This window comes from Neomonachus schauinslandi, chromosome 1 (genome assembly GCF_002201575.2).
Source record: "Neomonachus schauinslandi chromosome 1, ASM220157v2, whole genome shotgun sequence".
Classification (NCBI taxonomy): Eukaryota; Metazoa; Chordata; class Mammalia; order Carnivora; family Phocidae; genus Neomonachus; species Neomonachus schauinslandi.
The window spans coordinates 80864430-80888468 of record NC_058403.1 but is presented as its reverse complement, the minus strand read 5'-3'; the positions used below and the strand labels follow the sequence as shown (position 1 = coordinate 80888468).

Below are 24039 nucleotides of genomic sequence, written 5' to 3'. Positions count from 1 at the left end.
TAATATAGAAACCTAATACCAGAAAAGTAGTGTTCTCTGCTTCAGAAAAGAGATCAGAACTTTTAAAAAGGCATCAAACATTTAAAAACAAACAAACAAACAAACGACAACAACAACAAAAATAAAACAGAAAAACTGCAAATTAGTTTTACCTAATCACCATGCATCTTAGGCACATACTTACCAGAACCATGAACCTCCAGCTTACCCACACACGGAAAACGCACAGTATAAGGAGAACTACTGCTCCGATGCCTCAAGGCAAATATGCAGAGAATAGATTTAATCAAAGTCTCAAGTGTCAGGCAGCACAGCAGGTGTAAGAAACAGGTGTCCAGGAAACAGTGTGAACGTCACTCTCTCACCTACTCTGCTTCAGCACGCACTAGGAAAAACCACGGCTGCCACCCCGACACCTGCCACACGATTTACACTATAAACCAACACTTAAAATAGACTCCAGGTTGGACTCTAAAAAAAAGCCTCAAGCCTCCTCGGGTTTCTTCAGGCTCACTGGCCGTGGAACCGCCAAACACGTGACAGCTCTGCCCCCAGGCATGCGGTGCGTCACCAGCACGAGCCCAGCCGCCTACGCCACACCACACTGCTCTCGCCCACTCTCAGCACCGCCAGACACCTCGCCCCAAACCAAGACTGTCATTTCATGGCAACACGCAACAAAGAAGCACCAGCCTGCGCAGAGCCGGAATCGTTCGTGTCTTCACCCGCCCCAGGAAAGCGAGCCGCTTCCGGCTCTTCTCTGGCAACACGGCCCCTCATCCTTCCGGCTGTGGACCAGCCACCATTCACTCCAAAATCAACCGTTCCCTTTCAACAGACCTAGAGGCATCACTAAGGCTGCTAACTAGCCCACTGGTGAGCACAACCCCTGCAAGAGAACAAGAGTGTTAGAGCTGGCCGTGGCCGGGCCCCTGGAGACTGTCAGAAAGGATGGTTAGAACTTACTGGTCCACTGAAGCCAGCCAGCTGCGTGATCATCAGGCACACGATGGAGAGGATGAGCCTGGTGCGGCAGAAGATCCACACAACCCTTCGGAGGGAAGCAGCGTCTGGCCCAACTTCGTTCAGCTCTTCTTGCCACAGTCTCTCTAGTCTTAACAAGGGCACATGTCCTCCGTTACACGTCTGCCCAGGTGAACAGAGACCCTAGATTCCCTCCTGCCATTGCTTTCTGTCTCCAGGCTTTGACACCACTCACACGAGCCTCTTCTTTAAACTATGTACATGGACCTCACCTTCAGGGAAAAACACACCCTTTCTGGGCAACTACATATTTACCCTGTATAGGGAGGGAGCCTCTCGGGATATGGAAAATGATGAGAACCGAAGTCCTTCCTTCCCACCCAGAAAAATTATCCCTGAATAGAATTCGTTTCTGGCTAAGAACTTCCTTTCTCAAGGGCCCCCAACCCTTTCTGAAGGATCCTGTGGTCAAATGTAAAGTTGCAAACTAGATTTTAGTCATGATAATCAGCTACCACAAAAATGTATTCTGTCACAAGGCAGCAACATAATTTCCCTGTAGACTCAGGAAGAGAAGCGGGGCTGAGAGAGAGAGAGAAAGCCCGTGGTTAAAACAGGATTAAAGGTGAAATAGGAGATAAAGCAGAAGAGCAAAGAGAAAGTCATCCCCAGGCTACCCTCCCTCCGCAGGACAGCTCAGATCCTAAAAGAACACAGAGCTGAGGGCATCACACTGCCGGACCCCGCCTCCTAGCTCAGGCCCTATGCACCCACTATATGGGAGACAAGGGCGGACCACAGAAGCCTACCTTCTGCAGTTCACATCGGAAGACTCGTACTTGGACAAAGACCACACGTCCTCCATTGAGAGCTCCCCCTTCCTGTGGGCCATGCGGGCCAGAGGAGAAAGCCAAGAAAAAGTCATGCAGGAGAAGAGCCCAGCATTGTCCACTGGGTGCTGGTGTCTAAGGAGAGAAAACCCAAAACACAAAATTGTCAATGCATACAGAGAGGCTAGCCAGCATTTATGAGACACTGTTTCGTAAACAGAGCTCCTGACTAACAATGGGTCTTCCCAAATGGTCTAATCTTAGCCCGAATTTAGCCTGAATTTTCAAAAACACTTTTGGTGCTTCACAGACAAGTCATTAGCTGGTAGAGCCTCTTACTTGGAAGTGGTCCGGATGGGCTTCAGAGCACTTAAGCTATGATGGTACTTTCCCTTGGGATGTTCCTCATCCAGGATTCTGATCTGAGAATGCATGGAGGCATCCAGGGAAAGGCCCTCAGCTCGGGCTGCTGTTTCCAAGGCATCTTGGCATTCCAACTGTTTCAATAGAGACAGAGAAGAGGCAAAAGCACAGTTAATGAACATCAGAAAAACAGAGAGGCAAATCTACCTGACGTAACAGCTCAAACTGCAAACCAGATTGGTCTTACCTGAGAAATCCCAAGGGTCAGGGTTAAACACGAACTTGTATGCTAAGAACTTGCTTAAGGAACATTCAACCAGTTACTTAAAACTTCTCAACTCTTGAGCACTTTTAGGTTCAGAAAAACTGAACAAAAAGCACAGAGAGTTCCCATATACCTCCTCATCTCCCTGTCTCTTCCCCATCTGTTTCCCCCATTAGCGACATCTTGCATTAGGGTGGGACATTTGTTACAACTGATGAACCAATATTGATATGTTACTATTGACTAAAATCCACAGTTTACACTACATAAAATACACAGTTCACTCTTTGTGTTGTACATTCGAAAACTTACGTTTCTATCACCAAAATGTTCTCTCTTTCATTTCCCAATGTGGACTGAGAATCAATCATTGTACTACTAACTGCAAATTCTCCTGTCCATTTGCTATGACAAAAACTTCACAATCACCCCCAATTAAACAGCTCTGTCACACAGAAAAGCCAGTATGTACACAAGTCTCCCCTCTCTCTCCTTTATCAGCAACAGGGACAGCACAACAGGGGTTCTCACCCTGTGCACAGCTAAAGAGCTCCAATACCCAGATGTATGCAGCATGAAGCACAAGGTCTCATGAGTTGAAATACAGAGTTAACCATATTTACCACTAAGCTTATAAATTCCAATTAATCACATTAACAAAAAGGCATATCACTCAAAGTCTAACTGAGGCAGAAGAAGATGAGCCAAGAATCTGAACACCTCTACCCTTGTTTACCCTAAAAGTAACTCAAAGTTTACCCCCTCCTGTTGTGGAAACAGAGGCACTGTTTTCCTCAGACAAGGATAATAAGTACGTCATCCTTTTCTCACATTATCACAAAGATTTCCAGCAATGACTGTGAAAGAGCAAGAAAGAATAGATCCCCAAATCAAGAAAAAGTTAAGTGGTGCAGCACCTACCACACTGTGTCTTACACAAGGCAGAGTCTCGGTTTTTATGCACCACCTCATTTCCGAGAGAAGAGTGGCCACTCAAATATTAGCAGAAATGAATTCGTATATGGAGGTACCTGGATGTCTAGGCAGCTCTCTCCTCAAATACAATAGCTTTAGTTCACAACACAGTTATGCATCTTCAGATAAGATAAGGTACTGCTTAATATCAGGAAAGTACACAGCCTTGGCAACTGGGAAACACATTTTTGTCCTTTTGACAAAGGCAAGGTAGAGCAGTTTCAAGAGAATAAGAACACAACATGACAAATGAGTCAATACCAAGAATTAACTTTTTTTTTTTTTAAAGATTTTATTTATTTATTTGAGAGAGAGAATGAGAGACAGACAGCAACAGAGGGAAGAGGGTTAGAGGGAGAAGCAGACCCCCCGCTGAGCGGGGAGCCCGATGTGGGACTCGATCCCGGGACTCCAGGATCATGACCTGAGCCGAAGGCAGTCGCTTAACCAACTGAGCCACCCAGGTGCCCCAAGAATTAACTCTTTCATAAAGTCCTTAGGTATAAGGTGAACACTTATTTCCTGGTTAGGGACTGTGGTACCTAACAATGAACTAAAGGCTGCTGAGAGTCAAGTACACAACAAAGGTAGGCTTTTTGTTTTTGTTTGGTTTTTGAACCTATAAGCTGCCTATAACCACAAGGAGAAGAAAACCAATGCGCTAAGAAAGGAGAAAGATACACTAAAAATACAAACATACCTACTATAAGGAAGTAGAAACTGGGACTATGGACAGAGTAGGTACAGAATGTTGTAAGGACCAGCCTTATTTAGATATCCAAAGCTTCAGAAGAAGACAAAAATCAAAATAATACCACTTCAAATACACATTGGATATCTGCCAAAATGGACTATATGCTGGGCCTTAAGGCAAACCTTAAAGCAAAGAATGACATCACATGGTTAGGTCTTGTCATTTTGATTTGTACTACCCTAATGGTTAATGATGTGGAACATCTTTTCCTGTGCTTATCTGCCACCGATATTTCTTTTTTGGTGAAGTATCTGTTCATTTTTTGCCCATTGTCTAAGTGGATTGTTTTCTTAGTGTTGAGTTTAGAGAATTTTTTATCTACTATGGACTCAAGTCTTTTGTCAGATGATTCAAATATATTTTCTCTCTTAATAGGGCCATTTACAGAGCACAAGTTTTAAATTTTGATCAAGCTTAATTTGTTGATTTTTTTGTTTTACGGATTGTGCTTTTTAATGTCATGTCTACAAACTCTTCATTTAACCCTAGGTCATGAATATTTTTCTCCTATGCTTTCTTCTAAAAATTTTACAGTTTTTACATTTAAATCCATCTTTCACCTTGAGTTAATTTTTGTATAAAGTGTAAGACTTAGATGAAGAATTTTTTTTTTTGCCTATAAATGTCCAATTATTCCAGCATCATATGTAGAAGACTATCATCTCTTCCTTAAGTTGCTTTTGTACCTATGTAAAAATCAGTTGGCCATACTTGTGTGGTTTGATTTCTGGGCTCTATGCCATTGACCTATTTGTCTATCCCTCCACTGATACCACTAACTTGATTACTGTAGCTATACATTAAGTCTTAAAATAGGGTCGTGTGATATCTCTAACTTTATTCTTCCTTTTCATAACTGGTTTAGCTATCCTAGTTCTTTTGCCTAGGAGAACCAAGTTCAAGAGTTAAGAGAGTTTTATAAAATCTTTTGACATTGCAGCATCAGAAAAGGAAAACTTGGCATGCCATCTCTTACTATTCTCACACAAGAATGGCCTAGTAGCATTAAGAAGAAACAAAAATCTTCACATCTTCTTTTATGCATTCTTTCAAGAAATGGCTTACTGAGCACCTATGTGCAAGACTGTTCCAGATGGGAATAAGAATATGCCAATTGCTACGTGTATAGTACACTAATTTTTGTTCATCTCTAAAATGCCAACTTACAGCTTTCAACAAAACCTATGAACAGAAAAGCGAATGGACTTAACAACAAAATCCTCCTATTGCATGAGTTCTGTTCCTTTGGCTATATATAATGATGTCATGTTCCATCATCTCCTGGGTCATAAGTGACTTCCTGTGTTGGAGAATGCCAAATTCAGATGTTCTTTAAAAAGACTCAGGTGTTGGGGCGCCTGGGTGGCTCAGTTGGTTAAGCGACTGCCTTAGGCTCAGGTCATGATCCTGGAGTCCTGGGATCGAGTCCTGCATCGGGCTCCCTGCTCAGCAGGGAGTCTGCTTCTCCCTCTGACCCTCCCCACTCTCATGTGCTCTCTCTCATTCTCTCTCTCTCAAATAAATAAAATCTTAAAAAAAAAAAAAAGACTCAGGTGATGGGGTGCCTGGGTGGCTCAGTTGGTTAGGTGTCCGACTCTTGGTTTTGGCTCGGATCATGATCTCGTGAGATCGAGGCCCATGTCGGGCTCCGCACAGAGCATGGAACTGCTCAAGATTCTCTCCCTCTTCCTCTGCCCCTCCTCCCTCCCTCCCTCCTTTCCCCCACCAAATAATAAAAATAAAAATAAAAAGACTCAGATGAGAGTTGGCAGGCAAGGTTTCATTACCCCAGACATACCATGAGTACTATACCAGCATTACCAAATGCCTGCAACATAACAGAGACTGAGGGCACTTGTACTACTTTTAATTTTAGAACAAGGCACTCAGTATAATTTTATCCTGACAAAGATAAAGCCCCATAAAAGTGGTTGAAATTGCACAATCCTCAAATTTTCACAAAATAATAAAACATGGAGTAGGAATTCCCACAATAGAGATACAAAGAAGTCTACATTGTTGACCTAAGAGAATCAAAAGTTGCCACTCTAAGTGACCCACTTTCCAAGTCATAGCCCATTTTTCCTTCTGCTTCCTATACCGTCTACCTTGTTGTCATATCTTACTGCCTAGCTGAGGATAGGGAAATATCTGACAGATGAGAGGATCTATGCGTATCTGCACCTAGCTCCTTCAGAGATAGGTCTCTCAAAAGAATAAGCAACAGATGTTTTAGCTGTTGGCAAGGATTCTCGAATGTTAAAAAATCAAGAGAAAATCCTCTTTCTCCAATAAAACTATTTTCTCTTCGGTCTTAAAATATTAATACCTCCATAGATAGACTTTTCTCACAATTGGAGGCCACTGTGAAGTACAGTGATTTTGAATATGGATTTTAGAAGACAGGCAACATGGGTTCATGTGCTGATTCTGCCACCAACCTTCAGCATGTTACCTAGCCACCTTAAGTTCTATTTACTCATTTTTACAATGGTGCATGCACCCATCACAGTGTTGAGAGGAACTAATGGGATAATGAAAAGTACTTAGCTAAGTATGGGCATATAATAAACATTTTGTACGTATTAACTATGTTACCCATTTATTCATCTGATAAATCTTATAGCCTACCTCAACTATTTCCTCTTTCCTTTAGCTTTCCCTGACTCTTTTATTTATTTGTTTTTGCAGTTGTTATTCTTCTTTTTACAAACCCTTGTGTCAAGTGCTAACTCTTTATAGATGCCAGCAAGGGAGGTGCTCTGCTGGATACAAACCCAGACTCAGAAGCAGCTTGTCTAAGAATGGTTTAGCACCAGGTTCCCCACCAACGTGTGTGATGGGTGAGGGGGCCAGCCCCCTTTCTGACCCCGCCCTGTTCCCCCTGCAGAGGGGCAGTCTCCATGGGCCAGTCCCAGAACCCAAGCGGTTGGGGTGGCCCCCCTGCAGGGATGGTGGGAAACCAGCTACCCCAGTCCAACCAAGGCCCAGTGGTGCTGTTGATCCTTTACCTGAGCCAGATTCTCACTTAGAGGAATTCAGTCATAATCTCCTGACTCTTTTAGGATCAGAAAATTTATTTCCTCCCTCCTATGTCTTCCCTACACCTGACCACTACAATGGGTTGCTTCTGGTAAGAGCTCCTGGAGTGTAGGCTCCAGTGAAGTGAGACATTACTCTTGTTTGTATCCCTGGCCTCTGACACGGTATACAGCTTGGGACCTATTTTTCAAATGTCAATTAAGGGGCACCTGGGTGACTCAGTCATTTAAGCATCCAACTCTTGATTTTGGCTCAAGTCAGGATCTCAGCATTGTAAAATCAAGCCCGGTATGGGGCTCCAAGCTAAATGCGGAGCCTGCTTAAGATTCTCTCTCTCCTTCTCCCTCTGCCCCTCCCCCCACATGCTAACTCACTTGCACACATTCTCTCTCTCTCTAAAAAAAAAGCCAATTAAAATACCTTCATGTTGGCTCACAATCTGCATTATCATTTAATACTCTGTGATATACCACTGAGGAATCTTCTTAACCATTCTATTTCTGTTTAGATTCTCCACTGTTTTGCTTATTATTAATAGTATGATAAATAATTAATTTATTTTTTTCTTTCTGGATTACTTAGGATAAATTCCTAAATAATGGGGATTACAGGATTACAGAGTGTAGCTCCTAGCAATTAGCCATCTATCCAGTTTGCTCAATTAACCTTATTATACAATCTGTATTCCAGTATTATTGCAAAAGAGAACTGTTGCTTTGCAAACTGGGCCCTGTACATGCATGCAGGGCAAGGAGAGCCTGAAGAAAGAGGCAGATCACTCCAGACTGGTAGGTGGCAAGTTTAATAAGCAAGGGAATTTACATGAGGCTTATCTTAGGCAGCCACAGGACGAGTAGACCTCTGTGCCTGCCCACCAAATCATAAGAGTTTATGCAGAGGCCTTAACTGGGTTTAGTCACATAAACCATCTAATGGTCTCAACACCACACTACTACCTCACAGCTGTGTCCTGGGGACAGTTCTTTGGAGTGGGGAAGGCGAGCAGAAGCTACATTCCAACGACAGGGGAGGTCAGGAGCCTGTGATTGCCTAGGTGGAGCTCACAGGTCAGCTGGCAATCGTATCCTCCTGACGACCTTCCCTAACACTCCAGCCTTCACAACCAGCTCTTAAAATCTCACATGCCCCCCCTTCCACAACATGCCCTGAGTAGTCAGCAAGGAGTTTCCCTCGCATGGAGGTAGCCCCTTGGGCGGCTACCTGGCTACACTGGAGGCGGATGCCACAACCAAAAGAGAAAACACACATTAAGATAATGATTCCCCAAATCAGTGCTAACTTTTCCACCAAGAGCCCCACGTTCTGAGCCACTGATTTATTAAGTCTCCTAGGCTGGGGGTTAGATCACTTAGGTCATTTACTTGTGCCCTCGTGTGATTTAATAAAAATGATACGTTAGAGACTCATCAGGTATGAACACACAGCATTCTGCTTGGAGAATGGGACAGATGGCCACTGTGAGGCAGTAACGATGTCCAAGGCCATTCTATTTTGGAGGACAGCTTTTCTCATTAGAGACATTCAGTGTTCAGTAAGGACGGGCATTGTGGGCTGTCGTTTCTGTAATGTCCTCCAGGCCAATGGAGGGAACAAAGAAGGCGGCCAAATGATTATATCAGTGGAAAACAGAATATACCCACCCAGCCTTGAGGAGAGGGAGGCTGTCAGCTTTGGGAACTTGACCTGGTTGTACACCCCGTACACACTGCTAGGGAGGCAGCACTGTTAGGCATGAGGGGATGGACCGGGGGTGGGACAGGCCAGACCAGGATGCCCACCTCTTCCCCTCTTTCAACGACACATGTTCCATTCCAGGCATAGTGGGTTTCAACAACAGGATCCCAGTGGAGACTGAATAGTTCGTCATCCAGGGATGTGAACTAAATCGCCAATCCAGGTGGGGCCTCTCATTGCAAATTCCAGTAGATGACACCTTTCCAGGTGTGATGGGGCTTGGTGTTCTCAGCAGCATAGCACGTTGATCCATGGTGAAAGTTGGGACAATGGTTATTTACCACGCCATCCATACCCTTATAATACACCCTGTTGGGTGCCTCAGCAGGGGTCCCCAGTCTGGCATACGGGACAAGAGGCCTTACTGGTTGATCACACAAATGTATTGTATGGGACAGTACTTGAATCCACCTGGCCAAGGTGGTTTTATCTATTAGTAATTAAATCTGCTGTTTGAGATTCCATTTCTCCTTTCTACCAACCCTACTACTTGCAGGTTATAGGGGCAATGGAACCTCCATTCAATGTCATGTTCTTTTGCCCAGTCTTCAACATCATGACCTTTGGCAAGTGACCCCTGATCACTGTCTAGTTGATTGAGGGTATCTGCACATGGTACTCAGCTTCTCTAATTCCCTCATGGTGGCAGCCCAGTTTGCATGGCAACAGGGCAAAGCTTGTGTTCACACAAACCAAGGCATATTGAGAACCCTCACTCTGACAGAGGGGGCCAATATAATCAATTTGCCAATCTCTCACGAGCTGGGAACTGCAGCGGATGGCCCCAGATTCCTTTGGCAGTTGCCTTGGGTATTGTCTGGAACACAGAGAACATGCTGTTCCTACATTAACCACATCACTGTATTTCAAGGGCAATCCGGCATCCCCAGCAATATACCATCCCACCTGGCCACAACGGGTGGCTGCTCTCCCTATGCATTCAGTCAGCCGTATCTATCTACTGAAGGACTCGTACCTGAGTTAGGGCATCAGCCTCTTAACTGTCAGGGGGCGTCAGTACCTTATAAGCTGGAAGACGTTGAGGACTGCCTCAGGCTCTTGCAGGTGAACCCAAATGTCCCCCCCACACACATCCTGACCACATAAAGGCCCATTGATAATAATCCACTTCTCAGCTTCCCATTGTCCAAACCACAGGGTTAATTCCTTTAGAACAGCCCAAGAGTTGGTGCAAAGGGTTAACAGCTAGGACTCATGAAAGATCACCAGCCAAACCACTCTGAGTTCGGCCCACTGGCCGTTATACTGGCTGCTGCCTGAGAGGCTCTACCTGGAGGAGTGCTCTATTCACTGCTAGAAACTACTGGTGTATGGGGTTTCTGCTCCTCGCACAGCTGGGATGGAAATCCTAGGGGCACTCTCTCCTTCTGTTGTCTCTGCCACAGCGCCTGACCCATATCTTCCAGAGGCACAGACACATCTAACTTAAATGGCAGTCCTGCTTGGGAGATGCCCAGAACTTTAATCTACTTCACTAGATTTTTGTCTTCTCAAAGGAGGTGAGCTGCTCTGATCCCCAGTCCCACACATGCCCTTTCTTTACCAGGTGGCATAAGGGGGTGGAGGCACCGTGTCAGGTGGCGAATAAATGTCTTCCCAAACTCCCAAACCTCTACAAAGGCTTGTAGCTCTTTCACGTTCTTAGGGGATGGACAGGCTTGCACCTTATTAGTACAGTTTCTGGGATAATGCCCATCTTGACTCCCAAAAACTCCACAGCAGTGCCTGGGCCTTAAATGTTCTATGGGTACACTCCTATCCTCTTCCTCATAGGTGTTCCAGCAAAATCTGCAGAGTGGGTCCTGCAGCAGAGGCAAGTCTCCACACGGTAACATTATATCATCAATGCAATGGGCCCATTTTACTGATGTGGAGAAGGAGAACAGGGACAGGTCTCAGGCTACCATCCCATGACACAATGTGGAGCTGTATGTGTAGCCTTGGGGAAGCACATGAAAGGTCCATCACTGCCCCTCTCACATGAAGGCAAACCGATCTTAGTTATCAGAACCCTGTACTTGTCAGAGTCTTTTCCATGAATCTCTTTGAAGATGAAGCACTTTTGCAGGAACACTTTTGCAAAAGCATCAGAATAAAACAATAAATGTCTGTAAATGACAAAAGACTTAAAAATGGCCAGGGTTAAAGATCTGATGAGAGTTCATTATAACATGATGGACAAAGAAATTTGGTTATTTCTGTGACATTCTTTATAAAATAATAACTAGAATCATGACTGAACATTATATCAGGACATATCAGATTTTTAGGAATTTTGTGTAATTTCTGGAACAATGTAAGAAAGTTTAGCATCACTTCTTATTTGACAATGCTTCCCATGAAATTTACCATGCCAAATAAGTCTAATTAGTTCAATGTCTTCCTTTCACAAGGACAGAGAACACATCTTTTGAGATGTTCCAGGGACTCTGTGAAAAATCCCAAAGTTAGTTCAAAGTCAACAAGACTTCTTTAGAATTTGATTTATGGGAAGTTTGTCAAAAATATCAAAAGGCTTAAAACACTTGATTAGATTATAGGCTGCTGTGAAACAATACTTATTCATTTTGCCAAAATGACAGTTAAAGACTTCAAAAGCTAATACAGAAAGTTACAGACCTGTAAAAAACTTAGCTCTTTTAATATCAAAGACCTGATAAAGATAACATGAGGCACAGGAAATTATTTCCATAAAACAGAATCTTTGTTTTCTAGGCAGATTACTTGAAAGGTAAAGAAAAACCGTTCACAATCTCATCAAGAATAGACCAATAATCCAAGAAAACTTTGTCCTTTTAGCAGATGAAGTAAAATTGTTTCAATTTTACATGAGTACATTATTGATATTAAAACTTAAAACTGTGATGTGATGAGCACTGGGTGTTATACACAACTAATGAATCATTGAACTTTACATCAAAAACTAATGACGTATTATATGGTGGCTAACTGAATTTAAATAAAAAAAATAAAGTACATTAAAAAAACCTTAAAACTCTTTTCCTTTAAGCCAATTAAATAGAGTTCTTTTACATAATAATTTTGACAATGCCCTCTGGAGATAGATAAACATCACATATATAATATATATCCACAGACATACGTAACATGCAGATAGACACAAACAGAGATCCCAGAGCTTTCATTCCAAAACTCTAGCCATGAATCAGATACCACTCACATGGCTAAAGCTTTCTGGGGCAAGGGAACTTCTATAACAGTCTGTATTTTGAAAAGCCTCTTTTTTCCCCATTTATAAATTTAGCCTCTGTGGGCAGTGTTTTGGTTATCTCCTGGGGTGTTTACATTTCAAAGACATGATAAAATTTACAACTTCAAGGGGGAACAGAAAGAGTGCAAGTTTTCTCCCAGGAGTTTTTTGAGTAATTGCTATTTAGAACTTTCCTCTGTAGTAGGGGGTTGGACAGCACTGGCTGTCTGTTTCACTGTCAATCACCGCAGTATCATCCCTTTCATTCTATTCTCTTCACTTTTTAGCAATCCCCCTCTTAGAATCCTAATCAGGCTTTGTCACACGTGCTCAGACCTCAATCCACAGCAGCCTGCACCCTCCTAACTTTGCACAATGGCACACTAGGATCTCTAACTTATTATCCTGCTCTCCCACTTTGTCTGCCATTCCCAGAGCTAGTAGGGTAGTGAACAGGCGCACGTCGTTCTCTAACTTCAGCCCTTTCTAACACAAGCTTCAGCCTCTAGCTGGGCATCAGTGGCCTGCAGAGCTGCCCACAGTAGAGAGCAGCTCACTGTGGCAGCCATTCCTTTCCCTCCTTTGCCGCAGTGTGCTATGTGTAGTTTCTCAAAAGCACATCAAACCCACTGGCATTTTTAGGGTGTCCCAGTACTCCCGTGATGGTCCACAAGCGTCTAACATATAGGCCATGACTCCCCACATCAAGGTTGATAGCCAACCAGGGATTTCCCTCAAGGAGGATGCCTCTTTCCAGTGGCCATTTCTTTGGTCTCCTGGCTGGCTTGCCAATTGCTGGTTTGTAAACTGGTCCCCATACACACAAGGAGATATCAAAGAAAGAGGCAAACCATTCCAGACTGGTAGGTGGCAGGTTTAATAAACAAGGGAACTTACATGCAAGACTTTTCTTTAGTGGCCACAAGATGAGTAGATCTCCACTCCCACCTGCCAGAATCTTAAAAGTTTATATAGAAGCAGTAACCAGGTTCAGTCATGTATACAGTCCAGGTGGTCTCAACAACACACGGTTATCTCAAGGCTGTGTCCCTGGGGCAGCTTCTGAGAGAGCGGAAGGCAAGTGGCAGCCACATTCCAAGGACAGGGGTCAGAGATAAGGAGCTTCCCATTGTAAGGGTCCAGCTCACAGATCAGTTGGTAGTTGCATCCTCTTGATGACCCTCCTCCAGTGACTGTTAGCTTTAGTATTTTGTTTTATTTTGTTGACCTGAAGCTGCCTCTATCCCACCGTCCCTGGGGCTTTAGCGAGAAATAGAGGAAGCGAGGGCAATCTTCCTTATTTGTAGCCAGATCTCAGCCAAGCATTGTTTCAAGTATTTTATAGATACTAACTCATTTAAATCCTCATAACAACTCTAGGAGTAGGTACTATTATTTCTCCTATTTTATAGCTGCGGAAAGGGAGACACTTAGATGTTAAGTAGCAGCAGGGATTTGAATGCAGGCTCCAGAGCCAAGGCTCTTAATCACCATGCTACCTTCCTCTCAAAGAAAAAAACAAGCAAATAATCAGTCACTGTACAAGATGACCTCAAATGTTCCTTTCTAGACAGCGCTCCTCTTTTCCCCAGGATGAGTATCGGATTAAAATAAACTCTGACTCTCTAACTCTGACTCTCTCAACTAACCTCATGATAAGCAAATAGTAGTTTCCAAAGTCAAAGTCACAAGGACATGATCAGAACACTAGAATGTAAATAAACTTTTACTCAATTGCAAAAATGTACTTCCTGATTATTTTTAAACCACAGGTAAACAGATGTTAAAAGATAGATACATTATAGACTTATACTGAAACATAAAATTACTTTTATACCACCCTGCCAGTAACTGCACAGATGTCTCATCCTTCTAACTATTCTACTGGCCTAACTTCTTCTCTCTAGGCTTCCTAAAAAAGCTTACCTGGCCAAGAATGCCAGGGAAAAAAAAATATGTCTGTTCAAAGGTAAAAATAAACGGATCCTACCGTATTAACATTCTGTAAAGTGAGTTATCAACATTCTAAGGTTGGATGGATTAAAAATGGAAATGAACCAAGAGAAAAGACTTAGTATATTCAAACCATAAGGGCTTACTATACGAAAGCATAAATAATATAACAGGGTAGAGAAACATGATTCAGTGAATATTGCTGGGACAAACAAGTAACAGATTAAAGATGAATTAATTGAGATCGAGGTTTCACTCTGTGATACTGTGATTTATAAGAAATATATATTTGGTGATTCAGATAACCAAAATATATTTTCATATATATTTGGTCTTCATCAACAGCTACTGGATCAAAACCCCTACTACTCCAAAACCCCTTAGAATTTCATAAGTGCTGAGAGTGATAAAGGTGTCTTTTATTGTCTTAATGAAAGTGACTTTTGGACCCCATCCAAGGTTGGGGGCTGATTGCTGGAAGAACCAACCACATGATTAAAGGGTTGAAACTTTCAATCTTGCCCCCCACCATGGGGCTGCAGGTTGAATCAGTCAATGGCCAATAACTTAGTCAATAATGACTACATAATGAAATCTCCATAAAAACTCAAAAAGACTAGGTTTGGAGAGCTTCCAGGATGATGAACACATGGAGATTTGGAGAGACTGGTGCACCTGGAGGTCCATGCCCTTTCCCCCCATCTTGCCCTGTGTTTCTCTTCATCTGGCTGTTCATATCTTTTATCACATCCTTTAACAAACTGATAAATGTAAGTAAGTGTCTCCCTGATTTCTGTGAGCTGCTCTAGCAAATTAAAAGAACTTTAAGTAGGAGGTTGTTGGAACCTCCCATCTGTAGCCAGTCGGTCAGAAGTATAGGTAACAAATAACCTGGGGCTTATGACTGGCGTCTGAGGTTATGGAGTGGAGGGCAGTCTTGTAGGACTGAGCCCTTAACCTGTAGAATCTGATGCTGTCTCAGGATAGTGTCAGAATTGACCTGAACTCTCAGACATCCTGCTGGTGTCCAAGAATTGCTTGGTGTTGTGTGTAGGAGATGACCCCCACGTTGGACACCAGGGAATACCAACATCTAAAAGACACACCATACATAAATCTATCTGGGAGTAACCCCAAAAAGTTACATTAAAAAGATGAAATAAATAGGGGCGCTGGTTGGCTCAGTTGATTAAGCGACTGCCTTCGGCTCAGGTCATGATCCTGGAGTCCCGGGATCGAGTCCCACATCGGGCTCCCTGCTCGGCGGGGAGCCTGCTTCTCCCTCTGACCCTCCCCCATCTCGTGCTCTCTCTCTCTGTCTCATTCTCTCTCTCAAATAAATAAATAAAATCTTTAAAAAAAAAGATGAAATAAATAGAAGAGAACTAAACAGCTTATTTAAAAGCTGAGCTATGGGAGGGAGAGTCTCCATTTTCCCCCAAAGCCAGAAACTTACCAAAGGCAAGATGGATGGTTTTAAATATAAAAAGGAAAACTTTTGCATAATGAAATTAACATTAAGGGGAAGGGGAATAAAGCTACAGAAATGACCCGCTCACTAATATATTTGAACAGCCAGCTTTTATTGAAAAATGTATGATTTTTTGGGGGCGCCTGGGTGGCTCAGATGGTTAGGCGTCTGCCTTCAGCTCAGGTCATGATTCCAGGGTCCTGGGATCGAGCCCCGCATCGGGCTTTCTGCTCAGTAGGGAGCCTGCTTCTCCCTCTCCCTCTGTCTCCCCCCTGCTCATGCTCTCTCTCTCTCTGTATCTCTGTGTCTCAAATGAATAAATAAAATCTTTAAAAAAAAAAAAAAAGAAAAATGTATGATTTTTTAAATCCATTCATTCAACAAGTACTTACTGAAAGGCCTACTATGTGCCAGGCACTGCTCTAGGTGCCGGGGATCCAGGAGTGAACAGACAGACCTCACACCTCTATATCACTACCTTCATGCACGTTACATTCTAGTATTTATAAAAGGCCCAAATCCAGAATAATCTACTAAATTCGTTCAAAAGCTTCTATCTCTCAGCCTCTACATTCAATGTCACCAATTGAAAAATCTAAATTTTAAGATACAACTCTATATACCTCCAATACAAGGAGGGAAATGCTAAGACAAACACCCATCATCTGAGCATTGAACCGATACTTAATATGCCACAGGCAGGTACTCAGGAGAGCACTCTACATGCTCTTTGTCTTTATAACAGTAATGTATGAAGGAAAATTTTCCAAAGAGAAAAAGAATTTAAATCCAACGGTTTATTAGGAACGAAATACCTAATACAAAATTAATGGCTAAACTACATTAGATCAAGTATATCAGCTCAGTGCTGTCCAATAGAAATATAATGCAAGCAATAAATGTAATTTAAGTTTTCCTAGTAGCCACATTTTTAAAAAGGTGAGATTAATTTTAATAAAGTATTCTATTTAATCCAATAGATACAAATTTTATCTTTTAAATATGTAATCAATGAAATTGTAATAATGTAAAATTACTTACATTTTAATGTAAAAATGTAATAAATAGTACGTTATTTAATGCAAAAATGTAATAATGAGAATTATTAATGAGATGTCTTACACTCTTTTTGTACCAAGTCTTTGAAACCCAGTGTGTATTTTCTATATCTAGCACATCTCAACTCAGAATGCACATGTTCAGCAACATGTGGCTACAGGAGGACAGTGTACATAGTCCCTTGGTTCTCAACGGAGGGTGATTTTGCTTGTCCCAGGGGCATTTTAGCAATGTTCGGAGACATTTCTGGTTGTCACAACTGTGCACCCAGTGGATAGAGGCCAGGGATGCTGCTGAACATCCTACGATGCACAGAACAACCCCCCACAACAAAGAATTCTCTGGCCCCAACGTGTCAGTAGTGCTAGGGGTAGCCCTAGATGGATAACGAGCTTACATAGTTAGGATTGCATGTATGCTGATCCAGGGGGATGTATTTTATGAGGCCTACTTGTTATGTTACAGTATTTTAAATCCTTTTTATAAGTAACTTTGTAAAGCTTCTCCTGAGATGGGATAAGGGCACCCATTTCTCTTTATTTCCCTGAACACGGCACTGCAGGCTGAAAGGCTCTCCGCAGCCGGGTGACTCGGCCAGAGAAAGGCATCTGCAGCAGTTGATACGTTCCAAAGGGAAAAAAAACTGCTTGATCCAGGGACTGAGAAAACATGAAACAAGGAAATACTACTGCCACTTATAGCTTCCTGAGGATTATGTAGCTAGGAGACGCTGAGCATTTTTTGTCCTACTAAGGTGATGCTGATGGGGCACAGTGGAGAGGGGATGGGGGACTGGGGAGCTAAGGGGCCCGAAATCCACGTTCTGCTACGGTTCAAATAAAGGTCAGGGAAACACATGGTCATATTCCTGTCTATATGGTGAGGGAAACAAGGACTCTTTGACCCATAAGCAAACAGAGATCTTGCATAAGAGACTTCCCCTCCACGGCGCACGCTAGCACCATCCCCATGGCTGTGATAATTGGCGCACCTATGACGCAGCATGGCGGCCGCTTAACTAGTTGGCCCCATGTCATTTTAACAGGCTGCCAGAGCGGAATGTCTGCTGACAAGGCAACCATGGGCTTTTCCCTGCATGGAGGCCCCTGGGACAAGGTACCAGGGGCCAGAAATCATTCCCCAGGCTGCACAATCCCTTCCTGACAGCAGGACAACAGCGGGGCAGCCTTCCTAAGCCCAGGGGCTGAGGATTCATCCAAGTTGTTCCTGAATGCAGGGAGGGCAGGAATCAACTGGCAGTGGAGAGGCGCCTCTCGGCTTCCAAGGGGATTAAAGGCTGCAACACTCTTGTCTGGCACACTCCACAAAAAATCGGTATTTGGGACACCATCTGAATGGACTGGCCTCAGATCCTACAGCACATTTTCCCTCTCCTCTCCTTAACTCAAGATCTTAACACAGACTCAGAATGGGCAGCCTCTTATAAACCTTTCTGGCCCAAGTAAAAGCTTTTCTGTAGGTGTCCCTGCCCTATAGCTGCCTTTAGAACAAACATCTAGACAGACAAACTTATTAAGGGGAACTCTTATATCATCAAGAGACTCAAAATATTAAAAATTAAATTAAAAAGAAATTAAAATTTTCTTTTAAATTAGAAAAGAAATTAAAAAGGTGATACTCTCCCAAGACCAGCTGACTTCAAGCATTCCCATCCTCCCTACCTCCAACAAGGCAAAGAGAACTACAAAGGACATTTCCTCTCCCAGTTCTCATCCCATCCTTACTCCAGTGGGTTAGGAACATGATCTTGACTATCTCAGGCTCTTCCCTTAAGAACTTCCAAATTAGTGGCCACTTCAGTCCAGGTGAATAGCAAAATTCTAGAAGGCAACCTTCAAGAGTTCATCCATAAGACCAATGGATAGAACTTAACACCAACATCATGGTAATCAGGTATTTTTCTGCAGTTCATAATCTAGCATCTTCCAGTAATTGGCAGGAATTTGATGGCTTTTAGTTGTTTCATAAGCTAAATTCCAAGGAATTTATTCAAAGTTCAAAGTTCCTATTATGCTGGGGTGTGAGATTAACATTGTTATTAACAATGATAAGGTCTCAAAGGATTAAACTGAAATTGAACCAGAGGAGAAAAAAAGACTTACAGGAAACACTTGGAGCCCCATTGGTTGAGGGGATAAGAAGAAACTTTATTCCATGAGATCTACAGCAGAGGTTCTCTGCGCTGGCTACACATTAGGATCACAAGCACAGCTTTAAAACAACACGGATGCCTGAGTGCTACTCCAGAGACTGGTTTAATTGGTCTGGGATATGGCCCTGCATTGGCATTGTTTTTAATGTTCTTCAAGTGATTTTAATATGAAGCCTAGACTGAGATTTAGATAGTAGAATTTTGCCCTTCTGCATTTGACAAAATCTCTTCAAGACTGTCAGGCTTTAGCTTTAAAAAAAAATCCAAAGTATAATTTGTACGTAAAACTTCCTTCAGTGCCTAGCACCATGCACATGCCCACATGAGATGCTTAGTATAAGACCTTAGAGGTTCTGTCACGTGACCCCATACTGCAGAGCAGGCTGCAACCACCGACCAGGGTGAGAAGCAAACACAAACGTGAAGATTTGGGCAGCTTGGCCATTGTTCTACTGTGAGAATACATTTAAGAAAACCAAGTGGCTGCTCAACACCTTATCTGCTCTGGTAAACAGAAGTTCTCATCTGAGTATCTAATAAGAGTTAAGTTGATTCCTTGCACAGCTAATTTACAAAATAACCTTAAATAATTAAAACATATATAAAGATCTAATTACCTAAATAGGCTAACTGCCTAAAAAGAGGATAAGAAGGGAAGGGATAGACAAGCTTAATTCTGCTAATTAGTGAATTTCAGTGTGCCAAATTAACTTCACATTAATCTGTCATTGTGATATTGACAGGTTTGATCATTGCAAAGACTTCTGGAGGCCCTGTTTCCTGTTCCTGGCATTGACCTTTTTATTTTTGATTAAGAGGGGAAAAAATGGTGAGACATTAAAGAAAGCATTAGCAGAAGGCTACCTAAAAGCAGAACCAAGATTTCACTGAACAAGTTTTCATTAACCATTTGTAACATCCCAATTATATATCCTAACAAAAGAAAGACTCAGGTATTTAAAGCTGCTTAAAATACAGGAAGCTGGGGCACCTGGGTGGCTCAGTCGGTTGGGCATCTGCCTTCGGCTCGGGTCATGATCCCAGGGTGCTGCGATCAAGCCCCGCATAGGGCTCCCTGCTTTTCGGGGAGCCTGCTTCTCCCTCTCCCTCTGCCTGCCGCTCTGCCTACTTCTGCTCTCTCTCTCTGTCTCTCTGTCAAATAAATAAAGTCTTTTAAAAAAATAATAAAAAAATAAAAAAAATAAAATACAGGAAGCTGTTCCAATACTTCTCTTCCCTTTTGACAGAAAGCTCCTTTAACTCAGGCCAACAGGCTCTATTTCCCTTAAGCAGCATTTCCTAGGAAAACAGCAGTAACCCTACTGCAGCCAGCCCAGCAGAGCTCCTGATCCTGGCAGAACGCCAGCCTCAGGAGACCCACGGCACTGTGGCTTCATTTCACCACGCAGGAAAGCCACTTGGGCTCCGCACCAGTAACAGAGCTGTTGTCATCTCTGCCAGAGGACTCTGGGCTGCTATTGGAAACCAACGCCCGGCACCACGCCAGATAACCATATCACACCCGTACTGAGCTTTATCAAGCTTTACAGATGCCTACAGGGAAAAGGAAAAAAAAAGAGCAGGTGTTCTTACTCATCCTATCACTGACTGTCCAGAAAATCTGCTGAGTCACTGAGTACCAATCAAGAGAAAAATAATGCAGAGACTGCAAATACTAATCTCCTTCATCCTGCTCTCCTTCCTAACAGCAAGTGGACTCCCAGGTAATATTCTTGACTCTGAAAACACAAGGGCAAATTCACATACCCTTAGTCTATACAGAAAAGCTTTCGGAGTTCAAATCTTTGAAAGTGTAATGTACTAGACAAAACCATTTTATAACAGCAGCTGTTGCGAGGTAGAGGGATTAAGGGTAATCTATGTTTTCTACTATAATCTTCTACAAGTTGCATAATTCTTTCATAATAATATGTCTTAGAATCATATTTCTTGGAAAGAGATTAGACTCACGTCCTTGATCCCTGGGATATAACTTCAGCGCACCAAAATACTTCAAATCATTAATTATGAAAACTCCAACCAAGGCTAGAGGGTCAGTCTAACACGGAACTAAAGGAAACACAAGTGAAGGTCACTGGACTTTATGAGTACTTGCTTTGTTACCTTTTCTACAGGCAGAATATTCTAACTTGGTAGAAAGAAAATTTCACCATTTTTTTTGAGAGAAGGGAAAAAAAGAGTGAGCGGTCATAATGGCATGTGAGTTAACTTCTGCTTATTTCCATTCTTCCTCTTTTCCTGGATTAGACATGCTTGTGAAAAACAAGTCACCCTTGGCTTTGGCCTAAGAGCAGCAGGCAAAAACTACCACCACAATAAAAAAGCTTATAGAAGTATCAAACAGCTTTGTCTTGCTTCTGCTTAAATTTTAATGTAAAGCAACTAAAATCCAAACTCTTCGGCCCATTATTCAGGAACACACATCATCTGAAACTCGCTGACCCATCCCTCTACATCTGTGACTCCACACTTCATGCATACAGCCAACAGTGCCTACTCCTCCCTATCCACAGCAATTTCCTCTGCCAGTTCTTCATTTCTCCACATTCTACCTATTCCTCAAGTCTCCAGTCAATGCTACCTCCTCCTGACATCTTCCCTGATCTCAAAGACTGAGGCATTCTTTCCTTCTTATTAATTTCCACAGCACCTAAATTACAGTCATCTATGTACATGCCTAGGAGTTTCAGGTTCTACAGCAGGACAGGCAGGCCCCTCATCAGTTTCTCTTCATCCGCACCAGCCCACTTTGTTCAGGGTTGTGTGTGCACCTTGGAGACTGCTGAATACAAAGATGAATAAACATCACATCTTAAAACAAACAAACCAGGGCTTGTGGAGTTAGTGATCTACATGTGCAATTGGAAGAAAAGGAGCCAGGAGAATCATGCTTCAGACACAGTCAGTGTTAAGGAGTAGTCTAGACATGAATCTTCATGTGGGTTCAAATAATGCCAGCCTAATGCCAAGCTTAGTCCTTAGTCTCAAAAAAACTAACAGCAGCAGAAGGCACTGCAATACACACCTCAGGATTCAAGGATGTCTGCTAAGCATCAAATAGTGCGTGGCCACAAGCATTAACTTAACAGTCCTAAACAAAGGGTAAGTGTGAAGATGACTGATTTTTACCTTCATTATCTCTAAGCTGATGGGACACAACTATTTGAAGATGTCACTGATGAGAGCAATTTTCCCAAAGGGTATTCCAAAAGCAAGATTTGGTCACAATACAAAGAAATAGGCAAACTGTGTACTCCGTAACTTTGCTTACAGCTTGAGGAAAAAAAAAATCACCGACCTGTTCAAAATCAGAATTTGTTTCTGGGTGCTTTGCTTCTGACTTATGGTTTGACACAGTTTCACGTTTCCATGTCAACTGAACCCACGCAAGGCTAATGGGGGTGAATAAAACCTTGTTTGCCAATTAAGAGCCACAGATGTATCCTTATCTTTTGTTAGTTGGAGGTGCTATTTTTTATTTCTGATGAATACCTGGGCATCTGAGAGGTCCTGTCCCAGATTTCCTCCTTAACAACTAATACAGAAATGATAGTTACAATCATATGACATGAAATTGTAATCTAACCAGTTAGCTGCTTACATTTTTAAAAAAAAATAAATGTTTATATAGCCATTCTGCTTCCCAACCAGAAACTTTTTATCATCTTGCTGGTTCTGTCAGCAAACTGCTAACATATGAGACAAGTTCAAGATAAACGTGCCTAAGAAATTTGGGGTTTTGACAGGTAATACTCAAGAAAATTCTAGGTGGTATGTGAACATTTAAAAACATTTGATGTTATACATTCATTTGAATGTATATGAAAACCAGGCTGCATAAACCTGTGATTTTATTGCTTTGGTCAAGGCTGAGCAAAAAGAAACCCAGTAGATTAAAAGAAATACTTTCACTAAAAAAAGTTCAGAGGGTACAAGGATAAGATAAAAATCATGAAAACAGCACTCAAATTGAAAAGTCTGGGAAACATGAAAGGATAATGAAAATGAAATTCATGTGGACTCCTGAAATTTTATCAAAGTGGTGTTAGCCTTCCTGTTTCAAGATAAGACTTGATCACATGAAGGAAACTTGCTGTCTGGCAGCTGACTTAATAATTTAGGGGACAAAAGGCACAACAGTGTCTCTATTTCCAGTTCTTCTCCACTGCAGAGGAAAAGCTGGGCTGCCACCGCACATCCTAATGTCAATTCTACTCTAACCACCTGAACAGGGACCCTGGCCCCAGAAATTTCACCAGACCACAAAATAGCTTCCCACGTTCCACCTCCTTCTGCTCTATTAGCCATCCTTGGGCAAGCTTGCTCACTCCAAGGCTTCATCTACATGGATGCACTAATGACTTCAAATTTTTTTCTCCCGACTCCACTTTTTGCCTGTGCTCTACCTACCTACTGATCATTTTATCCGGATGTGCTCAAATTCAACATGTTCAAAGCAAACTTATTCTCACCCCCTGAATCTTCTTCTCTTCCCATACGTTGGTTTGGGGATTCATAGTTTTAAATTCTTACCACCAATCCCATAGCCCCCAGTACTTCCTTCTCCTTCCAGAGATGCCCCTAAGTATTGCCTCTCTCCTCTCTCCTCCCTATTACGCTTGGACACAGACCCCTGGCCTCTCTCATGTGGACTGGCATAGGAGCCTCCTGACTGCTCCTTGTATTTTGTCTCTTCCTCCTATATGGGTTTTTTCCACACTGTCTCAAAACTAGTCTTCCTAAGATAAAAATCAAGTCTTAAAAATCCCTCTCAGCTCAGTATCATTAGCCATCGGGTAACACAAATGAAAACTACAATGAGATATCAGACATACCTATCAGAATGGCTAAAAGAGCACAGTGATAACACCAAATACTGGCAGGAATGCTGAGAAACAGGATCACTCATATATTGTTGGTGGGAATGTAAAAGTGTAGATAGCCACTCCAGAAAAGAGTATTGAAGTTTCTTATACAACTAAACATGCACTTAAAAAACCATATGACCCACCAACTGCACTCCTGGGCATTTATCCAGACAAATGAAAGCTTATTCACACAAAATCCTATATGCAAATGTTCAAGGCAGCTTTATTTGTAACAACTACACACTAGAAAGAACCCAGAATGTCCTTCAACAAATGAATGGTTAAACAGATTAT

At 42.4% G+C, this 24039-nt stretch overlaps 1 protein-coding gene across 3 annotated transcripts in view; it reads right to left on the bottom strand.

The window, feature by feature from the left end:
- Positions 1–24039, bottom strand: part of ABCC5 (ATP binding cassette subfamily C member 5) — an 84993-nt gene that overhangs the window by 54822 nt on the left and 6132 nt on the right. For all 3 annotated transcript variants that reach the window (XM_021692585.2, XM_021692584.1, XM_021692586.2), the window contains exons 3-5: positions 2154–2311; positions 1794–1949; positions 967–1114 (exon numbers count right to left, since the gene is read on the bottom strand). In XM_021692585.2, the coding sequence (XP_021548260.1) occupies positions 967–1114; positions 1794–1949; positions 2154–2311 (462 nt within the window). The remainder of the gene's footprint in view (positions 1–966; positions 1115–1793; positions 1950–2153; positions 2312–24039) is intronic.